General features: G+C 35.6%; 2 protein-coding genes across 2 annotated transcripts in view; one reads left to right on the top strand and one right to left on the bottom strand.

The window, feature by feature from the left end:
- The window catches only part of LOC107567314 (SLAM family member 5-like), an 82,390-nt gene that overhangs the window by 35,941 nt on the left and 27,136 nt on the right, over positions 1 to 19,313 (top strand). The gene's annotated exons all lie outside the window — the stretch shown is intronic.
- On the bottom strand, positions 5,822 to 12,121 carry LOC107567324 (uncharacterized). The gene is made up of 6 exons (XM_016252989.1): positions 11,799 to 12,121; positions 10,425 to 10,659; positions 8,769 to 8,854; positions 8,413 to 8,529; positions 7,033 to 7,058; positions 5,822 to 6,677 (listed from the first exon to the last, which is right to left on the bottom strand). Exons 1-6 carry the CDS (start codon positions 11,854 to 11,856, stop codon positions 6,576 to 6,578), a joined length of 624 nt encoding a protein of 207 aa, XP_016108475.1. The 5' UTR covers positions 11,857 to 12,121; the 3' UTR covers positions 5,822 to 6,575.

Genomic DNA, 19,313 nt, shown 5'->3' with positions numbered 1-19,313 from the left:
GTATTCATCTTCAAAACATAAATGAGCATATTTTAAATGAAACCTGACAGATTTCTGTCCGTCTTTTGACAGTCCATGCAACTACCACTTTGATGCTTTAAAAAGTTCATAATGGAGCAGTTTTTAATTAAAATTTTCTGAAGAGCCATGATTGCTTTATATGATAAACAGTTTGAATTTAACATTTTATTCACATATAAACACTGATCAGTGAACATAAACAGAAGTACTTGCTTGACACATAAGAACAAACCTTGCAGAAGCTCAAACATGCTGCAGTTTGCTGCAAGATTTAACCGCATTGGTTCTCACACATCGAGTAAGAATGCTTGACCTTCCGCTTACCATAACTGATCTGCTCTGACGAATGTTTATATGTGAATAACAGCTAAGTTAGATCTGTTCATCATATAAAGTGATCAAGTCTCTTCAGAAAATTTCGACTAAACTGCTCAATTCTTATGGATTAGTTTTATGATCTCTTTATGAGCTTATGAAGCGTCAAAGTGGTCGTTGCATAAACTGTCAAGGGAGGGACAGACAGACACCTCTCAGATTTCATTAAAAATATCTTCATCTGTGTTCTGAAGATGAACAAAAGTCTTTTGGGTTTGGAACAACATGAGGGTGAGTAAATGATGACAGAATTTTATTTTTTGGATGAACTAATCCAAGTGAAGTGTGCTCAGCTTGTAGCAGTAAGTGCTGAGATATTGTGGACTGCAGAACATACAATAAAACATTTTAAGTTTTAAAGTTTACTCCGTAAAACGCTATTGAATGCTATTAATTTTTATTTGCTGATGTAATGTTTTTAAAGTAATTGAATTTGATATTTTAACAATGTTCAAAACACACTGTTTTAAATAGTTCAAGTATTATTCTGAGTGAGTCCATCATAAATTAGGTGTTTTTTTATTGTTCATTTTTGGTTGTTGTTGTTTTTTTCTTAATTAAAATTTTCTGAAGAGCCATGATTGCTTTATATGATAAACAGTTTGAATTTAACATTTTATTCACATATAAACACTGATCAGTGAACATAAACAGAAGTACTTGCTTGACACATAAGAACAAACCTTGCAGAAGCTCAAACATGCTGCAGTTTGCTGCAAGATTTAACCGCATTGGTTCTCACACATCGAGTAAGAATGCTTGACCTTCTGCTTACCATAACTGATCTGCTCTGACGAATGTTTATATGTGAATAACAGCTAAGTTAGATCTGTTCATCTTATAAAGTGATCAAGTCTCTTCAGAAAATGTCGACTAAACTGCTCAATTCTTATGGATTAGTTTTATGATCTCTTTATGAGCTTATGAAGCGTCAAAGTGGTCGTTGCATAAACTGTCAAGGGAGGGACAGACAGACACCTCTCAGATTTCATTAAAAATATCTTCATCTGTGTTCTGAAGATGAACAAAAGTTATGGGTTTGGAACAACATGAGGGTGAGTAAATGATGACAGAATTTTATTTTTTGGATGAACTAACCCAAGTGAAGTGTGCTCAGCTTGTAGCAGTAAGTGCTAAGATATTGTGGACTGCAGAACATACATTTTAAGTTTTAAAGTTTACTCTGTAAAACGCTATTGAATGCTATTAATTTTTATTTGCTGATGTAATGTTTTTAAAGTAATTGAATTTGATATTTTAACAATGTCCAAAACACACTGTTTTAAATAGTTCAAGTATTATTCTGAGTGAGTCCATCATAAATTAGGTGTTTTTTATTGTCATTTTTGGTTGTTGTTGTTGTTTTTTTCCTTGAAGCCTGTAAACAGCTTTATGTAAAGGTGAATACATTCGTCTGAAAAGGATGTGTGGTAACACTTTAGAATTAGGGAACAAATTCCTGTTAACTAAGGGTTTTCCCTCATTAAAATTAATAGTAAGGTTTTTGGTATATAGGTATGAGGTTGTTTATATGTTAATACATTAATATGTGCTTTATAAGTACTAATAAACAGCCAATATGCTAGCAGTATGCATGTTAATAAGCAACTATAATAGTGAGAATTGGTCTCTAAACTAAAGTGTTACCAGTAGTGTTAATGATACTCTGTAATTTGCATTGTTGCACTGTTGTAACATTGTAAAGTGAATAAATGTTTTGTTTTGAGATGCCCATTAACTGTTTCATTACACTATTGTAGAAAAATGTAGAAATATTTAAATACAGATTGAATATATATATATATATATATATATATATAAAGGTGGCTTATAAGGATAAATTGGTAAATATTACTTTAAAAACAACACGGTTTATGTTTGATGAACTTAAAATTATAGTTTGTAAATTGAAAAAATTAAGTTGCCATTACTTAAGAGTTCAAGTTGGAAACATGTAAAGTCTAATAGAACAAACAAGAATAAAATGAGTTCAAAATACTTAAAAAGCTGATGCAAGTAGTTGCCTCAATTTTATTGAGTAAAACGGTCACAATACTTTTTTACAGTGTAAGTCTACACAGCATATACGTCCAATGTCTCTAAACTAAAGTGTTACCAGTAGTGTTAATGATACTCTGTAATTTGCATTGTTGCACTGTTGTTACATTGTAAAGTGAATAAATGTTTTGTTTTGAGATGCCCATTAACTGTTTCATTACACTATTGTAGAAAAATGTAGAAATATTTAAATACAGATTGAATATATATATATATATATATATATATATAAAGGTGGCTTATAAGGATAAATTGGTAAATATTATTTTAAAAACAACACAGTTTATGTTTGATGAACTTAAAATTATAGTTTGTAAATTGAAAAAATTAAGTTGCCATTACTTAAGAGTTCAAGTTGGAAACATGTAAAGTCTAATAGAACAAACAAGAATAAAATGAGTTCAAAATACTTAAAAAGCTGATGCAAGTAGTTGCCTCAATTTTATTGAGTAAAACGGTCACAATACTTTTTTACAGTGTAAGTCTACACAGCATATACGTCCAATGAACACACTGATAAAAATGATTTTGTGGTGAAGTAAATAATACAGAAGAACATGTAATTTCTACATTAAATAATTTAGTTCAGGCAAGAATAAAAAAAGTAAATTCAATATTAGTACTCAATTTAAGCTTGTAGAATTTAAAGTTTGAACTTGTAAGTATATTTTACTTGGAATTGTTTGTTGTTTTTACAAAGATTAAGTAAATATCAAAGTCATGATCCCGTTGTTCCCATCATGCACTTGGGCATGAAATAAATTTGCTTATTTCCTTTGCCAATTTTACTTGACTTAGTTAACCCCTTAACTGTCACCCCCCATTTTTTTAAATAGGCATGCGGGTGCACTATCCAAACTTAAATTGTTGTAATTTATGAACACTGGAATACAGACATAAGGTTGGTCTCTTTTTAAAGAAGAAAATCAACAAATTATCACAAAAGTGGAATTTTTTCAAAAAATTAAGTATCAAAAATGTATAGTAGTTTAAATTTACTGTAAAGAAAATGCACTATATTAATTTTATTTTATATATAATAAATATTTTACATATCAGGTTTTACTCTAAAATTTGTATAAAATTATAGCCTTATGTCTAAATAAGTTATGTTCCAACTTTGAAGTTGATATGAAAAAAACTGAGGTTGCTGTGAGATTTTATTTAGGGCGTTATACCACAAATAGCCACCGGGTGCCATCCAAACTCCAATTAATTTTTTTAATGCATTTTTCTGTCACAAATGTCTAGATTTCTTTGTCAATATTACTTCTATCTCAAAATAACTGGAATCCTGAGACTCAGACCTTTCCAATTATATGTTTCTTGTCAAGATTATAAAAAGGTTTGATTCTAAGACTGTAATGCATTTTGTAATATGACACTTGACACGGGCCCACTAAGGGGGAGGAGACCGCCAAAAGATTTTAAAGTACCATTTCCATGGTAACGCAATGTCTGATTTCGAAATGGTTTTCACAGGATGAATCTTGGGCTTCTAAGCTTTCAAATGATTTATGATGATTACTAAAAGATTTGATAGAGCAAAAAGACGACAAAAAAGAGCGCCAAACGTCCCACAGGTGGGACGGTGACAGTTTTAAGTAGATTTTACTTAATTCCATACTTAAATTTTACATAATATGCGTGCAAAACTTGCTAAATAAAAATTAAGTAAATTGTACTTGTTTTTTTCAGTGCATCATGGTACACATCCAAAAATATCTGAATCATTCAGACATGCTAAAATGTTAAAGATGAAAGCGGAATGCATCAGAAAGTGTTAAAATCATGCTTTAGAATGCAGAGATGATCACTCTTAACTCTTCCGTGTAGCTTAGTTCAGTTATTTCTCATAGCAAATGTCTGACAACAAATTTCATAAACTCAAGAGTCTAGCAGTTATGTGATTTAGATCCGTTTTAATTGCATTAATAAAAACATACAGAAACCGATTATTTTCCATACACAGAAAATGTAAGGCACTTTTTCATAGCTAATGCAAAGTTAAAGAAAGCAAAGAAAAAATCGTCTATAAAAAGGCAAACAATGCAAAAATAGGAAAATACTCTAAAAATAGGCAAATTATGAAAACAGTCAAATAGTCTAATAGGCTAATAATGACTGTAAGTATTAAAGTGAAGGTGATCATTTCTATCTTACAGTGATATTATTTTACAAACACACCAAAAAAAATACAATAATTAGAAATCATACTGAATCATACATAGAAATCATACTGGACATAGCCCAGCTGAACATGCTTCATAGATCAAACTGAAAGAGACAGAGATGAAAAAGATGGGGAAAAAATGATTACAGAAACAATGTGAAGTATTAAGCTTTACCTTGAATGCCCTACAGGCAAAAACAAATGCAGATTGTTATACTTTACAAATAAATAACTATTTATTTACATCTATAGTATAAATATATGACACAATATGTAGTGTTAAAAACACTATATAAAGGTGACTTCACTTAATATAATAAAAAACAAACAAATATTGTTTTATCAGTAAACACATTTGTGAAATGTACTTAAAACAGGCTTAAGATTCAGCAGTCAGTAACAGTTTTGAAACACAAAACATAAAAATGCTGCTTCTATCTCCAGAGGAGTTATTAACCCTATAAAGCCTGTATCATGTTTAATGCATATATTTCTAAGACATCTATATTGTCACAATGCTGGACATAGCCCAGCTGAACATGCTTCATAGATCAAACTGAAAGAGACAGAGATGAAAAAGATGGGGAAAAAATGATTACAGAAACAATGTGAAGTATTAAGCTTTACCTTGAATGCCCTACAGGCAAAAACAAATGCAGATTGTTATACTTTACAAATAAATAACTATTTATTTACATCTATAGTATAAATATATGACACAATATGTAGTGTTAAAAACACTATATAAAGGTGACTTCACTTAATATAATAAAAAACAAACAAATATTGTTTTATCAGTAAACACATTTGTGAAATGTACTTAAAACAGGCTTAAGATTCAGCAGTCAGTAACAGTTTTGAAACACAAAACATAAAAATGCTGCTTCTATCTCCAGAGGAGTTATTAACCCTATAAAGCCTGTATCATGTTTAATGCATATATTTCTAAGGCATCTAGATTGTCAACATGATAAAAACTCTGTTGCAGACAATCTACTACAAGCTTTGTGTCATCTGATTGATTTATACATTTTTTGTATAAAAGTAAAAGGTTTTTAAGTATAATTGTACAAACATCCACCTTCAGGTCGTGCTGGACGTGTCTTTACTAAACATAACAATAACTAAACTAAGCATTTAAATATTATCAGATATAGAGTGAAAACTGATATCTTCATTATTTTATGTAAGTAACTGCTATACTGTTTTAAAGGTGTCATGCATTTACATTACAAGCTATAAGAATTTCTTCTTACTTTTTGGTCGTATAAATATCAGCATCTGCAATCTGCACCAACTTACAGTCTCAGTTTAGGTCTCTGAATAAAACTGAGGTGTTTTTTTTTTTTTGAAAGCTCCATGTTTTCACTATATCATACTAAATAAGCCATAAATGCCTGATGTATCAAATATGATACTCAACAAAAAATAAAATATGTATGCAAACTTTTTGTACAATATTTTGTCTTAAGGTTCAATAAACTGTTCCATTAAAAAAAAAAAAAAGATCTGTTTCTGACTCTTATTTTACATGGCAGGCTTTACAGGGTTAAAGTTTCAGTTCCTGAGTTTCAGTCTTGATCAAGGACATAATTTTGAGATTCCATGGATCAACCCTTGCAGAATTTGAAACTTCTGCCTTTCTTTACCCACAAAGCTTTGCTAACCAAATCACAAAAACACAAAGTTTCAATGAAATGTTTCATTTCTCAAGAATCCCTGCTGAAAACATCAGTTTTAAGTTATGTTGTAGTGTTGTTTAAGTAGAGCATAAATAGTGACGTCAAGATGCCAAAGTGAAATCACCATTAATGATACTACCACTGAAACCTTGGTATTGTGACAGTTTCTGTGAGCAATGAGAATTTCTGCTGATGCTCTTCTCTAATTTCCCATCTTCTCTTAATTTTCCCTTTCAATAAAACAATAAAATAATAAAATGTTACAGTTATGTCTCACTAACAACATCAGTATTATTAAGGGATGTCCCATTAGGAGCCTTCTGCAGAGCATTAGTCTGTTCCCGGGATGAGTCTTCAGCATCATCCTTCTGTAAGAAACACAGATTCACAGAAGGTAAAAGAAATTAACAGGATTGATGTTTGAATTACACAATCACACAATACTACAAACTAGATATAAAGTTGCTCTTTTTGTTTTTATGTTGTTTGTCTAGTTCATTGGGGAGTTTTTTATTGTGTTTTTTTAAGAGACTATTTACTTTTAATTTCTGATTCATTAGTTGCTATAAATAACTAAAAGAACAAGTGTGTTTATGATTATGATAGTAAATTAAAATAAGAAATACAAGTTTGCAATATCAAGCAATATAAGGATCTGTTTTGTCCAACTTAATAATAACTGAACGTGAATTAAACCAGAAGCAACTGCAGACATCATCTTACCTGATCACTGCGCTGCCTCCTGATGACTGTTTGAACAACAATAAACTTGGTTAAACACTGCTGACTTTGCTTAATAAGGACAAAATATATGTATATTTTCATACAACAATTCACATACTTCCATCTTGTTAAATCAGCTGTATATAATACTTAGTGCTGGGCGGTATGACCAAAAATGTATACAACGGTATTTTTCAAAATTATACCGGTTTTTCACGGTACATGACGGTATTTTTTTTTCATGCATGACCGGGTGTTAACCATATTTTCTACTGATTGAGAGAGGAAATACTGCAGTATATTGACTTAGAATGCACTATTTTACTGTCATGATGAGTGAATATTATCAAAAAATACCACACTAAATAGTGACTTAAACACGACCCCTTTTAATACATGTTAACCAGGAGTCACTCTCATTTATAATCGCGGCATCGTCTGATAAAATCAACATGCATCTACACTAAAGAGCGGCTATGCAGTTGTTTTGGCTATATTACTTTTTTGTCTCATGTTGCACTGCCTGCAGCTGAGTAACAAACTATAAAAACAACAAACAAAAAAGCATATGATATTAACAGACGAATTACGCTCATATTTATAATTCCAAGCAATCAGTAAGCGACAGGTGCTAGGAAACGCTGATTTGTACTCATTTATTGATGAGTCGGCTGCGGTGCGGCCAACTGAATGCGCTGCTTCTCTGCAGCTCACTGCACAGAACAGACGCAGAGAGAGGTGACACTTCTCCGGGAAAGTCAGACCTCGCGTTCGTGGGACAGCACTGGCGAAATCTTGAACCATAGCTGAACCATAGCTAAGGTTTATCCAAAAAAGTCACTTGGTTTGTCAGTATGAATATTCTATGGAAAAAAAACACTAAAAGGGTCTGAAAGTTGCTAAATCTAAGTTGCTAAGGCCAACTGAATGCGCTGCTTCTCTGCAGCTCACTGCACAGAACAGACGCAGAGAGAGGTGACACTTCTCCGGGAAAGTCAGACCTCGCGTTCGTGGGACAGCACTGGCGAAATCTTGAACCATAGCTGAACCATAGCTAAGGTTTATCCAAAAAAGTCACTTGGTTTGTCAGTATGAATATTCTATGGAAAAAAACCACTAAAAGGGTCTGAAAGTTGCTAAATCTATTGCTAAAGTCGTGCTCGTGTGTGTGTGAGACGTGGGAGTCTTAGTAACACATACAGCTGTGCCCTCACCACAGTGCAACAGTGAAAAGGGACCCCTTTCAAACAGTGTTGCGTTCCGAACGTTGTTTAAGCGACATATTGCGTATTGCGGTATTTTAAAAATTCATATCATAACAAAAATAAACACCGGTATTCGGTATGAACCGGTATACCGCCCAGCACTAATAATACTCACATTTCATTATTGCTTGGCGCTTATAGTAAACCGCAGCAGCAATGAGGAGAAGAAGAAGAAGAACAACAACAACAACAGCAACAGCAACAACTGAAGACGATCCTGAATCTGAAACATCTTTGACAGACAGAAAGACAGACAGATTTGACTGATCAATTTGATCAAAATCTTTGACTGATATTTACACATTTGTACCTGGATCATTAGTGTTGCATGATTTTAACTGATAAATGGTGCCACCTGGCATTGTTTTTAAAGATCAATCCACATTCTCATTTAGTGGACTTATTTAAAAACATTGAACTGTATTCTAAAATAACAAGGAAATATGCACTGAATGACAAAGTGATACTCACAAGTAACAGTAACAGTGAAGCTCCTAATAATGCAGAATCTGCTGCTGCTGATCTGTAGTTTACAATCTCCAGAGTCTGTGGTTCTGGTGTTTGTGATGGTCAGAGATCCAGTCTGATGCTCCAGCTTCAGTCTGTCTCTGAATATCTCTTTACACTCATCATCTTCACAGACCTCACGCTGATCTCCAGTGATTTCAGCTATGCGAGTGTCATTAAAATACCACGTCATCGAATTATCTGGGCTTTTTATTACACGACTCTCTAGAGTGACAGATTCTCCCTCCTTCACCAACTTTCTCTTCATTTCATCTCGTTCAGCAGCAGGAACATCTGAAACACAAACCAACAGATGCTGGAGGATCAACAACAACGAAAGAAAAAAAAATTAAAGAAAGTGGAAAAAAAACTACACAACATCGTGATTGCATATTTTCCCATGAATTTCAGACTGAAAATCCTTTATCCATTTTTGCTCATCACAGACTTATTTTTTTTTACATCAAATCCTCAATTAAACAGATCATAATAGAAGATAAGGGTCTCATGAGAAACTGTCATCTCCACCAGAACACAACTGCAGCTCATGAACTAAAAAAAAGCTCACTATAATTTTGTTTTGATGATCCAGTCTGATGCTCCAGCTTCAGTCTGTCTCTGAATATCTCTTTACACTCATCATCTTCACAGACCTCACGCTGATCTCCAGTGATTTCAGCTATGCGAGTGTCATTAAAATACCACGTCATCGAATTATCTGGGCTTTTTATTACACGACTCTCTAGAGTGACAGATTCTCCCTCCTTCACCAACTTTCTCTTCATTTCATCTCGTTCAGCAGCAGGAACATCTGAAACACAAACCAACAGATGCTGGAGGATTAACAACAACGAAAGAAAAAAAAATTAAAGAAAGTGGAAAAAAAACTACACAACATCGTGATTGCATATTTTCCCATGAATTTCAGACTGAAAATCCTTTATCCATTTTTGCTCATCACAGACTTATTTTTTTTTTACATCAAATCCTCAATTAAACAGATCATAATAGAAGATAAGGGTCTCATGAGAAACTGTCATCTCCACCAGAACACAACTGCAGCTCATGAACTAAAAAAAAGCTCACTATAATTTTGTTTTGATGATAGATGCATTGCATTAAGATTAACAACAATATTTTAGCAACGCAATCACAGAATCACAGAAATGACTGCTAAGTGCATAAATGTAAGTCAATCAGAGGTATTAAAATGAGCAACTGTCACTACTCTAAAGAGTTTTGTTCACAAATGCCCTTATAACAATGATAGCTAAAGAAATGCTACCTTTAATGGAATAAAAGAGAAATAAAGTTAAGCAGAAAGAGTTCTCAGCTTTGCGTGTGTGGCAGTTGTTTTTTTACATTGAATGCAATAGTCAACCTTGGCAAAGGCTTTTATTTACATCTATTAGATAGCATCTATCACCATTTGCACCAAAAAATTTTAGTATTGCAGTTTAAACTTGATACAAAACACAACACACTAAACAGATGTGATTTAAACCCAGATAACCTGGCTTTACATTTTTAAATAACTCACCATGTACAGTGACGCTAAAGATATTTTCAATGTTGCGGCTGGTGATCTTTAGTATATAATCTCCAGAGTCTGTGTTGTTGATGTTTGTGACGGTCAGAGATCCATTCTGATTCACATTCAGTCTGTCTCTGAATCTCTGTTTACACTGATCATCTTCACAGATCTTACTTGTATCTCCATTAATTACAGCTATGCGATCGTCTCCAAAAAACCACATCATTCTGTCTTGGTTCATTTCAACACCAGTGTATAAAGTCATTGCATCTCCCTCCATCACTGACACTGACACTCTGTCTGGATCAACAGCAGAAGCACCTGAAGAAGAAACGAACAGTTAATTACAAATAATTTCTGAAAAAGTGGGACAAAAATATGCAACATGACATTAATGTGTATCTCTGCATTCAAATGATGATGCATGCATGACATAAGAGCATGACAAAACAATAAGACCATTGCAGTTTGATGTCGTCACAACCGAAATAAGATTGTTCATTCATTCATTCATTCATAGGTGTTGAACCTAAGTAAACTTGTAGTGTGGCTAATTAAATTTTAAAATAGTAGCTTGACCATATATATTTTTTAAGCCATTAAACTATGAGTAGCATGTAACTTGACATTGCAGTTTCAAAGTAACTTTGAAAGGAGATAAAGGAGGTGCACCCTTTTACACAAGGTGTAACCTGACCTTGCGGTATGTCACATGCAAACAAATAGCATAAGAATGTCAATTTACACTTTCACTCATAGATGATATTCTACAATGTAATGAATATAATAAAACCCACATCCCGATTCATATACCACACTGCCTATATTTGTGTATTTAACTATCCAAGTAGTGATTAGAGCATTTCCTTGCATGCCTTGCTCTAATAATAAAAAATAAAAATAAATGTAAAGGGTTTTAAATAACCTACTGGTATTTTCCACCCAATAAAACAATGGATTTTACTTTAAACTTACAGTATAACTGTCCCCAGGTTTAAGATATGTCTTTGCATGCCATGCACCTTGGATACGTTCATGTTAACAGTAGGCCTAGTATGGCTAATTTTAGAGCTATTCGAAATAATATTTCTGCTTGGATTCATATCAGATGTCAAAAATATTTTAATTTATAGAATTCAGATCGTGAAACACTCTTCAAACCCTTTGGTTCTGACGTCAATAAGGAGATCATAAAACGACATTTCTATTATTATGCCTAACGTTATATAGGTATAACAAGACGACTGGCGCTATAATTGACCATTTAAAAGAGCTGAACTGAGTAAAATAATATGTCCCCTCAAATTCCTCTATTCTTCCTCGTAAAAATTAACGTAGATTTAAGTGATCTGTGATAACGATGCCATGAACCATGATAGTGATCAGAACTACACAATTAAACTGGGTTTTACCGGCGAATTTAAGAGACAAATAAATAAAATAACAAATAAAAGTCTTACCACACACGAAGAATAGGCATACACCTCCTAACGTTACCAAAAGAGTAAATATTGTCATCACTTTTCCGTTGAAAAAGAACGCAGATCTTACAGAAATCAAAATGTCGGAAACAAAAGTGAAAGCAACAGCGTAGGCCAGATCTGTTGGGTGAAAAACAACACTTTTAAAATTCAAGCACTGTGTCGAAGCCTTCGTACGTGTTTTGCCAAACCTCTTCGATATTACGAGACTGTTGCGGTTCTTTGTGAGGACTAGATGTGAAATATGAACCGAGGCGTCGGAGCTACCGCGGACAAGCGAGCCACCTTCTGCTAACACCACAGACCAGGGGCGTAGACGTGTCCCCCTCACTTTTAATATCACGTAAATTCGTCCCCCGCACTTTTTCGGGCAAGCGTGTTCGCATAGAGGTTTTCAAGAGCTGGTGTGAATAAATATAGATTTAAATTCAAAGAGACGGGATAGTCTGTGCATGATCTGATGTTTTATTCGGACTCAGAATAAGGCGAGATGAACATTGTGGAGCGCTAAACACTCTCATGCAGTGTATGTTTCATTCATACTCGAAGCCGGAGGACGCTCTCACGCAGATAGTCGTATGAGGAATTTCCTAATATCTATCGCTGTATGAGCTGCGTCCGAAATCGCATACTTCCATACTATATAGTAGGCGAAAAACAGTATGCGAGGCGAGTAGTCTGTCCGAATTCATAGTATTCGAAAAACAGTAGGCGAGAAGTACCCGGATGACCGACTACTGGCCCGAATTCCGTAGCATGCATACGATGGAGGCGTCATTTTCGAAAATGGCGGAAGGCGGCGACGCGGCTCTCTTCAAGTGTAAGTACCTCAGGGAAAAACCTTGTTCCAATTTACATTGCTGATGTTCGCGCAGTAGTGAGGGCTCTTTAAATTTTGGCGCTGTTGTGAAGAAGCATGTCACGTGACAACATCAACATGGCGGATGTAGTACGTCCGAATTCCATTCATACTACTCGCATTCATACTATATAGAACGTACTGTTTTAACGGTCAGGTAGTACGTTCAAATTTAAATGTAGTACCTACTAAGCAGTATGCGATTTCGGACGCAGCGTGGGTGTTTCAGGTCTGACGACATCAAGCGGGCGTGGTTTAATCGCAAGGTCAAGGAGCATGCGCAGTTTACACGCTCCGTGTGAAGCCCGCGAACGTGAAAGCGGCACTTTGTTTAATTTTCGCACATTTCAAACAAGAATGATCATCACGTCTAACATTAAACAGTGTGGAAAGAAAAGAAAAGAAAACTCATGTGGCACATTGATACTTGGGAAATATATTTCATATCACTGTAGGTTCCAAACACTGACACTGTTGGTCTCTCTCTCTCTCTCTCTCACATACACTTACATATAAATACATTTATACACTTTTATATATTTATAATTTGTATATAATTTTATAGCATGTTAATTATATATTTCAAAAAATGTACATATATTAGTATAAATACACGTGCATCTCTCTCTATATATACACACACACACACATTTATAGTAATCTAATGAATGTAATTGACTGTCTTGATATTGTGCTTTTCAGACCCGGGATATCCAACAAAGATATCGAGGAACTTCCCCTTGTGGTCGGTGATGGCCTGCAGCTGAACAGAGTGGAACAGCTTCCTATTAAAATAGCATGGGGCATCACTTGCTGGTGACTTGATCCGGATGTGGCATCTGTCTATTGCACCAGCTACCATGTGGAAAACTGGAGACCCAGCCAGCTGGGCAAAACCTGCCCCCACTGCCTCCAGGTCATCCAGGGTCGGGAAAGCGATCAGCCTCCTCAAAATTCTGATGACTGCCCTGCTGATTCTGTGCACAATGTCATGCACCGTGGACTTTGGGATGTCCAAAGCCCAGTGACACCAGCCTGTACGATGCTGTGTGGGCCAGCCAGTCGAGAAACACCAGCACCTCAGCATCTTTTTCCCAGCCATGGTCAGAATCTGACTTCAAAGCAGCGATGAGGGACATGATGGACTGTCGTGAAAGCCGGAGGTTTGGACGGAGGTCAGATCCATCTTCGAAATACAATCGATATATAATGAAACTGAAAATAACTATGGAGCCTGAATTGTTAGTTTTTGACCATATTTATTATACCTTATAGTGGAGGAAATGTTGGTGATGTTCACCCCCGGCACCGCCAGGTGGTGTATTTCAGGCTTAGCCAAGACCATGCAGGTAACTAAGGGATCCCAAGTTCAGAAAAGTAGACCCATATATATATATTTTTTGTCATTTTGTGTTTCAAGAATGAGGTCCAAGGTTATAAAGCTATTAGTTATTTAAATGTAAAATGTTTTTTTCTCTATTTTGCAATAGTTAATGACGGCTTCCCTTATTGATCACGTCTCAGGTAGATTGCATGTTTTCTTGCGCGGCTGGATGTTGGACTTATTTGCCAAAACTGATTTACTGAAGTCAAAACACAGACGGAATTAGCGTTATTGCGAGCGCCGCTTGCTGTGAAGCAGGAGTGACCAGCCGGCAGAGGATATTAGGACAGTGGAAATATGCACTCAAGCACTCTGGAGACCATCCCAGATGATATCCCACTGTCAGAGCCCGTACCAGGCTTTCTATTGTGGCAGCCCATCCAGATCCAGCAGCACCACCTCATCTGAATGAAAGTGTACATTATTTTTTTTCTCTCAATCTTATGTATTGTTCATTTAATTTTTGTTTTTTTCTGATGTTGAATTGAAGCAAATTCATTTAGAAATTATAAGTTCCTTTGCAAAAATAAACAATGTTTATAATTATTTCTTGTCTTTTATTTACAAGTTTCAACTTATAATACAAAAATAAAACCAAATGCACAGAAATTACTTAATTTACAAATAACTAATCAAATTAAGTAATGTACAAAACAACTTTCATTTCTTTTTTAAGTTTCCCAGCAGCAAGTGTGTGTCTACGTGGTGGCCAGGGGTGGCCCCAGGGTCCCCCCCCTACCAGATGTTTTGCCATAGGCTTGTTTTTAGTAAATTTCTAACTGCATCTGGCAGTGGCGGATCCTGGCATGTGTAGGCAGCTGCCTAGGGCCGCTTTCTTCTCTTCTTTATACTTAATTTTAGGCGATTTCTATAGTGTGATCTTAATGACAATGTCGAAAGCGCATAATGTTACGCGACCCATGTGCGTGAGGACAAATCTGATCTTAAATAAATGCCTCCCTTTTCTTTCATTTTCCCAACTTTTTGCCATTTCTTTTCAACTTCTATATATCAATCTCTTTATTTCAGTTTTACTTATTGTAATTTGGAATTCAACTTGTGGTTGTTCCAGGGTCTTCTTTGCAAGCTGATCAACTCTCTCGTTCCCCTCTATCCCAACATGAGCCGGCACCCAAAGTAAATAAACCAATAACCTTGAACCAAGAAACTGCCTTATCCTATAATGGAATATCCTGATTTTCCACTTCGTAAACTTGTCAGAGCCGCCATTGAATCTGCACACACCACAACTGTATTAGGCTGGACTCTTCAATCCACTGCAGTGCAGGACATATAGCTAATAATTCAGAAGTATATACAGATACATGATCAGAAACTCTTCTAGCAACTTTGATATTGAATTTTGGTATATATATTGCAGCTGCTGTTCTTCCAGTCCCTGGGTCTTTAGATCCAACTGTCTATATCTGCAAAACTGAATATGTTTGATTTATATATTGTTGCACAGCTGAAACTATTGGGATGTTCATGTTGATGCTTTTTATCTCTTTATGAATGTTTAAATCAACAAATGGCATTGGAAACAACCATCGCCGGAGTCGCCACTGATAGTGCAATATCAATCTCATCAAGACCCATACTCTGTGCTTCCTTCCCAACAATCCAGCCAAAATTTACTAATTCTTTACATTCATACTCCTAACATTCTCTTAAAATATTCTTGACTGGGTGACTTTCCGAGTGACCCTTAATGCTAGTCCGGTATGTCATCATCAGCTGACGTCTGAGTAACTCTAGGGGCAGTTCTCCCATTTCAACCTGTAATGATACCACAGGAGATGACCTGAATGCTCCGCAACAAGTTTGCATTGCCTGCGTTTGTATCTTATCAATATTTTTAATCCAAGGTTTATTTGCATAAGTATACACCATACAACCATAATCAGTGTTGGCTCTTATTACTGCTTTATATATTCTTTCCATTGATTGACGCCTAGCCCCCCATTCAACTCCAGATAAGCATCTTAATATGTTTATCCCTTTCTTACATTTTTCTATCAGCTTCTGAATACGTATTCTGAAGTTCAATTTTGAGTCCATCCACCTAGAAATCTGACTATATTAACTTGTTCTAGCTGTTGCCCATACATTTATATATTCAGAGAAGGATTACATTTCTTATTCGAAAAACATATTACCTGCGTTTTTGCTACAGAAAATCTGAAACCCCATTTCCTTGCCCAATCCTCAACTTCCTTTACAGGTTTTTGCATTTTCTTTTCCACATACAAAACATTTCGCCCCCTAAACCATAACGCTCCAACATCTGCTTACAATGACCAGATCACACCAATGTCAATATTTAAAAAAAAAATCATTTATCATTAAGTTAAAAAGAATAGGACTACTTACAATACAAGTTCTGTTCTCTATTGGAAGAACCCGAGAGAATGCAGAACCCACTCTCACTTGTATTGTTCTTCCAAACAAAAAGTTAAATATCCAGTTTTACATTTTACCTTTAATTCCCATACTATCCAATTTCAATAAAAAAAAACCCTCCTTCCACAATATATCATATGCTTTTTCAATATAAAAAAACACACCTACTACTACTTTCTTCTTAACTTGAGCCTTCCTGATTTAATTTTCCAAACATAAAACTGAATCCATGGTATTCCTCCCTTTCCAAAATCCACTCTGATATGCAGGAAACAGGTTCTTGCTCTCAATAACATATGACAATCTATTCATAACCATTCGTGTTCCATAAGTTTGCAAATATTGGAAGTCTATAATTGATTGTCTGAGATTGATCTTTTCCTGGTTTGGCAATCGGCACCACAACCCCGTGCTTCCATGCATCAGGCAACTTCCCTGTTTCCCAAACCATATTAAAGAGTCCTAATATCATATTTAATGACACATTCGATAAATGTTTAATCATCTCATAACAAATATCATATTTACCAGGAGAAGTCTGTTTAATCCCCACCAATGCTCTTTTCATCTCATACAATGGGAAATCTGAATCTAGTGTGCCTCCATCTGGATTGTTTTATTTATTTATTTATTTTATTATTATTATTTTTTTTACAAATATCTGAGCATTATCCATCACACACTGTTCCCTATACGTCCTCACATCCTCTGATATAGAGATGCACCGATCGATCGGCCAGGGATCGGAATCGGCCGATTTTCCTCATGATCGGCCCGGATCGGTGGCCGGCCGGTCAGTCTAATTTATTTCCGATTCCGAGCTGATCCGTTTTGTTACCAGCGGCACAGGCAATAACGTCAGCCGCGCATTTTCGCTCTCTTCTCTCCGACGACCCCTTCTCTCTCACACACGTCTCATTCGCTCCGGTTAAATAGTGCTTGTATTCAGGGCTGCATTAAAACCTCACTGGGACCCGGGGCTATGACTTACTGCAGTGCCCCCCATCACAATAATGAGAAAGAGAACGCATGTTGTGCAACAGTGGGTCCGTGGATAAACTCTTTAAAGGGACCACAGTCCAATATTTATGCTACTGTCTGTCATATTGATCTAAGAACAAAAGACAAAGAAAATAATTTTCTGCTCTTGACTGAATACGTTTTATAACTTTAATGGTAAGCATTAATCTGTATTTAATTTTTACAATGAAGACTACAGAACAGTTCCAGAACAGTTTAACCCAAATATCCAGATGTGTGCAGCACATTTTATGGAGGACTGTTTACTGATCCTGGGAGAGTAACGTTAGACTAAAATGCCGGCAGTTCTGACTCACGTAAGTACGTTTTCATTTAAAGGATTTGCCACTGATGATTCAAACACGAGTTTTGGGCAGTGTAGAGTAGCACTTTTTGTTTGTCATTTCTCCAATCACAAATGCAGACAGAGTTTTATGTTTACGCGGCGCGGCGCGATGCAATGCAACGCAACACGTAAAAAGACAGTATAAGTTATTATAATCAGTAATTATGTCCCCACTGGATGCAACAAATGCCTCGTTTGTAATGGGTTTTAATGTTTTTGTCTCGTTGCTCCGGCCGGGACACGGCATCAACAGTATGTGAGGGGCGTAACATTTCCATCTCACGCTTGAGGTATTCGGCCAATCACAACGCACTGGATAGCTGGCCAATCACAGCACACCTCGCTTTTTCAGACCGATGAGCTTTGTAAAAATCGATGCGTTTCAAAAAGGCAGGGCATAGAGGAGAAACAATAATGTACAGTATGTGGAAAATAATGTGTTTTTTTAACTTTAAACTGCATAAACACATTTCATTACACCAAATACACAAAATAATGTTCTTTTTAGCAGCATCATATGACCCCTTTAACAAATGTCTCCACTAATATTTCAGCTTTATCACTATCAGTTACTGCAATATTGTTGTTGTCAACACCAGAATGCTAGTATTCCTCTGCATTCCTCCCATCTTTCTGATCATACCCCACAGTTCATTAAATTTCCCACCAATATTTTCCAACACATTTAAACTCAACTTCTCACATGGATTGTAGAAATGAATAACTTTGTATACCTTCCCATACTTCCACCACTACTACCTCTTGCTTCACATCTCTTACACTATTTCTAAACCCAATTCCTTGTTTAATGAAAGTAGCTACCCCACCTCCATTCCCTTGTTTCCTATCTTTCTGAATTATTGTATATCCTTGTAATGTAAAATTCAACTGTGGCTTAAGCCAAGTTTCTTGTATACATATTACATCTGGGCTGCTTTCTTTCTTGGATATATATTCCTTAAATTCTTGACCATTTGCAATAAGACTTCTGGCATTCCACTGTAAAATTATAAATACCATTAAAGAGTTAGTTAACCCAAAATTGAAAATTAGCCCATAAATTACTCAAGTCATCCTAGGTGTATATGACTTTCTTCTTTCACACGAATCCAGTCAGAGTTATATTAAAAATTGTCTTTGATCTTTCAAGCTGTTTCATGGCACTCAGCGGGTGTTGCATGCATCAGTCCAAAAGCCGTTGAATAAAATGCGCCCATCCATTAAAAAAAAAAGTGTCTCACTTGGCTCCGGGGGGGGTGAACTAAGGCCTCCTGTAGCGAATTGATGTGTTTTTGTAAGAAAAATATCCATATTCAAAACGTAATAATCACTTTAATCTAGCTTGCGCTCACTGTTGTACACTGGAAGCAGTTCCGGGCGGATGACGTATGAGGTCAGCACTGCGCATGCGCCAGTGGGTCTCGTGAAAACCAATGTTTGTTAACAGGATCAAAGGAAGCAAAGTTTCCTTACTTTAGCAAA

This window comes from Sinocyclocheilus grahami, unplaced genomic scaffold (assembly GCF_001515645.1).
Source record: "Sinocyclocheilus grahami isolate Dianchi unplaced genomic scaffold, SAMN03320097.WGS_v1.1 scaffold1147.1, whole genome shotgun sequence".
NCBI lineage: Eukaryota > Metazoa > Chordata > Actinopteri > Cypriniformes > Cyprinidae > Sinocyclocheilus > Sinocyclocheilus grahami.
Note: the sequence above shows the minus strand (reverse complement) of the source record. Positions and strands in the feature narration are given on the sequence as shown.